Source organism: Palaemon carinicauda, chromosome 16 (assembly GCF_036898095.1).
Source record: "Palaemon carinicauda isolate YSFRI2023 chromosome 16, ASM3689809v2, whole genome shotgun sequence".
Lineage (NCBI taxonomy): Eukaryota > Metazoa > Arthropoda > Malacostraca > Decapoda > Palaemonidae > Palaemon > Palaemon carinicauda.
The window spans coordinates 16,299,131-16,304,130 of NC_090740.1; the positions used below are offsets into that span (position 1 = coordinate 16,299,131).

Sequence of the window (5,000 nt, forward strand, 5' to 3'; positions counted from 1 at the left end):
CACCCAGTGAGCTATGGGTATTCTCATCACCATCATAAGAGATCTGCTGATCCTGAGCCTGAGGCTTCGGCTGATCCTTCTTATGGTCACTCCTATGGGTACCGCAGCTACCAACCTGTGAGCTATGGCTATTCTCACCGCTATCATAAGCGCTCTGCTGAACCTGAACCTTCTTATGGCTCTTACGCTCCAGTCTACCACAGGCCATCTTATGGCTACAGTTATGGGCGTTACCATTAACCTACCCAGAGTCTCACTATGAATAGTAGAATGTTGATCGATGAGTGTTTCCTCTTACAGAGTTCATAATATATAAGATATAATTAACTTTGAATTTTCTTTTATCCTTTGCTCACTCTCTTCATCTTCCTATTTTTAGTTTCTTTCTCTACCTCTAGTAACAATACAGGAGAAAGGTTTCTTTTCTTTTTTTAACTTTCACCAAAAATCAGTCAATAGTCTACAAGTGTTTCTCTCTGGACTGAAGCTAATGATTACATTCCCAAAAATTCTTTAAATTTTCAGTGATTTTTTTTTTTTTTATAATTTTTCGGCTAAATTGATTTCGTTAAGATTGGGAGAGCTAATAATTAAAAATCACAATGGTTTGAAGTTAGTAAAGGAATAACAAACATTTTTTCTATATCATACAAAGTAGCAACCAACAAAAATTAGCGGGAAAATAAGAAAATTTTATGAAAAACAAAGGAATTTGCAGTGTATATATATGTATATATATATATATATATATATATATATATATATATATATATATATATATATATATATATATATATATATAAATTACATAAGTCTGGCGCAGTTGAAAAATAATACCCGAGCTCTAAGAATATTACATAACTCCCAGACGGCAATATATATGAACAATGAATATCCAAAGGTCCCTTACGCTACTCTCAAAACAAAACTGGATGATTATTTTATAAGAACTTAGTCAGGGATTACGAGCAAGCACTATTATGAAATATTGGTGATCGAAATAATACACTCCTTACGAAATATATATATTCTATAAAAAGTTACAACAATAATACAAAAAGTATTATTACCAAATTTGAATTACTTGAAATATTAAATCTGAACAAAACCTTAAACTAAGACAAAAGAAAGACTGAAAAAAATTATACAATTACTTGTTTCACTGGAAATTAATTTATAAAAATATTCAATTTTGATAATTAATGACAATAGTTAACACTTTAACAATGATTATTAAACACTAAATGAAATTTACATAAATGTACCTGTTACACTTGCGTCTTTTTGGTCACACGAGGTTACCGAAAAGCTAAGCAAAATAAATACTTCTTTTTTTATCCTAAATCTCACAGGGCCAGTTACAAAAATTTATATGACACAGTACTTACATTAACACACTACGCTTGATTTGCCATTTAATAAATTCCACCAAAGTTTGAACAACACCATACACAATAAATGTTGGATCAAAACCTTATTCAAGTTTGAGAGGGCACACTCTTAATGCACATGAGAGGAGAGAGGGCGTTGGCTCTTTCAAAGGGATAGGCTAAATCTCTTCTGTTGCTTATGCATTCCTAGGGGTTTATATATAAACTTAATTTGACTAGAATTTTCTAAATAGATCATTCTCTTTGCTTGGGGGCAAGGCTAGTGGCGAGGTTGCCAACGTAGAAAATTGGACAGGCGAACAAACCTTGCTTGCAAGCCAACCCTCTCTCAGCTAACTCCGCCCACCTCCCTCCTCGAAACAATAGAAAATAGAGTAAATCTATTTTGAGAATTTTCAAGCACATTCTAACTCTGTGGGAATATAACATGACGTAGTAACTCATGTTCATACCTCGTATGGGACATAGAGCATTCCTTGACCGAGTCACGCCCTTGATCCAAAACTGGAATTCAGCACACTGGAACCAGGCGAACGCTTTTCCGCTGGCAATGAGTAGAAGTTTCATTGAGGTGACGTGTGCCAAAAAGGCACAATCGGTGGGCGGCATCTTCAAACAGTAGCGAACACCTGTGAGGGGGCAAAGGGAGGGAGCGGACACTCCACTGGTCACCAATGTGCGAGAGAGCAGTAATATTGTAACTGAGAGGCCAGGTGAATGCATCTAAACTTTACTAAACAGTCATTGAACTTAAATACCAGGACTTACGAGCAAGAACATCACAAAAATTCAAACAAAATTAGACATGATCTATCAGGTTCATACAAGTTCATATATTAACAATGCAGGGAAGAGCGAGTGGTTAAATAAAAAAAAAAATTGTTACATTTTACGAGCATGTATGAAACTCGTGCGGTACAGCGGTCAAAGGAAACACTAAACTCATGGCCAATCATGCAAACTTCCCGACCATATTCAAGGGATTTCTATACAGCATTGGAAATTGTAAGAAGGCCATAACATGTTCCAAATTCTTTGCAAAAGCCTAATTGCATATTCGAATACAGATATTTACCTTTAGCATACCTCTACAGACATTTTCCCCAAAAGGCGTTCAAAAACTTAAGACAGTATGGCGGTTGTGAAAAGTGGGCAGTAATGAGTAGGGCTAGAACTTCCCCAAACACATATACCTTATGGAGTAACATTATCAATTCTCCAATAAGGACAAAAATAATTTCTTCTTGGTAACTTTCAGAAAATAACAAACGACATAGGTGATTTAGAAATCAGCGATTTTATATATATAAAAAAAAACCAGGAAAAATACCATTTGGTTCAATGCCTTCATAAGCATCAAAGTCCATCAATGAGTGTTTAAATTTTATGGGACCGAAAACTAAACTATATAGTTTGTCCTCAGCAGAACAAGAATAAGGCAGCTCGACTTTCTCATTACTCGGCTTTCTGTCAAATAAATTCAGCCTAAAGGATTGCCTTTATCTTTGGACAATAAAGTGATTGAGCAATATCATTCAACTAGCGTAGGATATGATAAGTGTACACCAAAGAGTGCAGAATTAAGGATAATCGACCATTCATGTTCCTGAGTTGTACCAGATAGGGTTTCTTTTATGGTTAAATTGTATTCCTTTTCAGTTGAAACATAAAATATCTGAGCAATAGATCTTAGCTGAGTATACTGTAGTTGTTCTAAGTCAGCCCTGATCTGTTACACTTCCGAAGATCTTAGGCCCCCTGCTTCCCCAAATAATCACGTCTACAATCATCATTGATCAAAGGTTTTTCCTTCACTCTTATATTAGCACACGAGAAGGGATACACCTATAAATCATGTTGACCAGATTTTCATTAAAGATAATAAAGGCCAATTTTGTATGCATATTGTGACCATTTTAAATGCATGGTTTGACCCAAAATGCTGTTTCAGTCTGCTTGCGATTCCTAATATATCTTACATAAGTATTACATATCCTGTTCGTAATACTAGGCAGGCAGTTAATTCTAATAGCCAAGCCTTCTCCATCATGAGGCTCAATACTACACAGTATTCTAGAAGTTTTATTCCAGCTGTAACCAAGTTGTGGAATGATCTTCCTCATCGGGTAGTTGAATCAGTAGAACTTCAAAAGTTCAAAGTTGGAGCAAATGTTTTTATGTTGACCAGGCTGACATGAGTTTTTTTATTGTTTATATATGAAATATCTGTTTTTGACATTGTTAATAGTTTATATAGGACATATCTGTTTTGACGCTGTTACTGTTTGTAAAATGATATATTGTTAATTTATTCTCATCATTTATTTATTTCCTTATTTCCTTTCCTCACTGGGCTATTTTTCCCTGTTGGAGCCCTTGGGCTTATAGCATCTTGCTTTTCCAACTAGGGTTGTAGCTTGGCTAGTAATAATAATAATAATAATAATAATAATAATATCAGTGTCCTGCGGCTTGGTCCTATATAAAAAAAAATCAAGGCATGATCTAAGGTCCCAACTGGAGAACCAACTTAACTTATTATGACACCACGAGAGCCAGGTTATAGTAAGCAGTTACCAGACCAGTGATTAGCTTAATTATGATTTGCTCACAGCCAGATTCAGAGGCATAGTCCAAAAGTTTTATGCTATTGCGATCAGTAAAAAAAAAAAAAAAACAGAATTTAACCACGGCCTATGCTGACCATTGGAATCACCAACAAACGCAAAATAGGCCTTTCTATAATTTTATTGTATCCTAACCATAATGAAAAGGAGACAATCAAAGATGAAATCATACAAGTCTCGATTTCAATAGATCAAATAGATGATAGAAGATATGAATAAAGAAAGCATACTATAGGACTGAAATTAATATGAGTAAAACTAAAATAAAGTTCTATGAAAACAAATAGAGACAGCAAATAAGAGTTATGGACGAACCTCTAGAGACTGTTAATGACCAAAATTAAGAGACGGATAAGAATAAGATGAAGAGCTGTTGGTAAACAAAATGAAATTATGAAATGTAAAATGACATTTTCTCAAAAGAAAAGTATATAATGAGATTGGTCTGACCAGTTTCAGATTATGCAAAAAAAACTTGGAGCATTACTAAAGCCTTAGAACATGAGCTAGTTACAACTCTGAGAGCTATAGAAATAACGATGATGGTGATAACAGTAAAAGGAAGGAAAAAAACACAGATGACAGGGTAAACTAAAGTAGAGGATATTCTAACATGTAGGAAAAAGAGAGTGACATGGACAGGGCATTTTGGGAGGATGTCAGGTAACAGATGGATATTAGGAATAACATAGTGGGTGCCTAGAAATTGCAAAAGAAACCAAGGAAAGAAGAAAAGGCGATGAAATGACGAAAAGGTAGCAGGTATAGACTGTTATAGAAAGACCATAAAATGACACAGTTGGAAGGGCATGTCTGAGGCCTTTATTCTGTATTGGAATAGCAATGGTTGATGATGTTGATGATGATGATAATGATGATGATAATGATATATATATATATATATATATATATATATATATATATATATATATATATATATATATATATGTATATATATGCAAACGTATTATTGCATATGCGA

General features: G+C 34.3%; 1 protein-coding gene across 1 annotated transcript in view; it reads left to right on the plus strand.

The window, feature by feature from the left end:
• LOC137655148 (RNA-binding motif protein, X-linked-like-3) overlaps window positions 1–5,000 on the plus strand; it is an 11,081-nt gene that overhangs the window by 3,280 nt on the left and 2,801 nt on the right. The window contains exon 2 of the mRNA XM_068389027.1: window positions 1–220. This exon is cut by the window's left edge and continues 768 nt beyond it. Within this exon, the coding sequence (XP_068245128.1) occupies window positions 1–220 (220 nt within the window). The remainder of the gene's footprint in view (window positions 221–5,000) is intronic.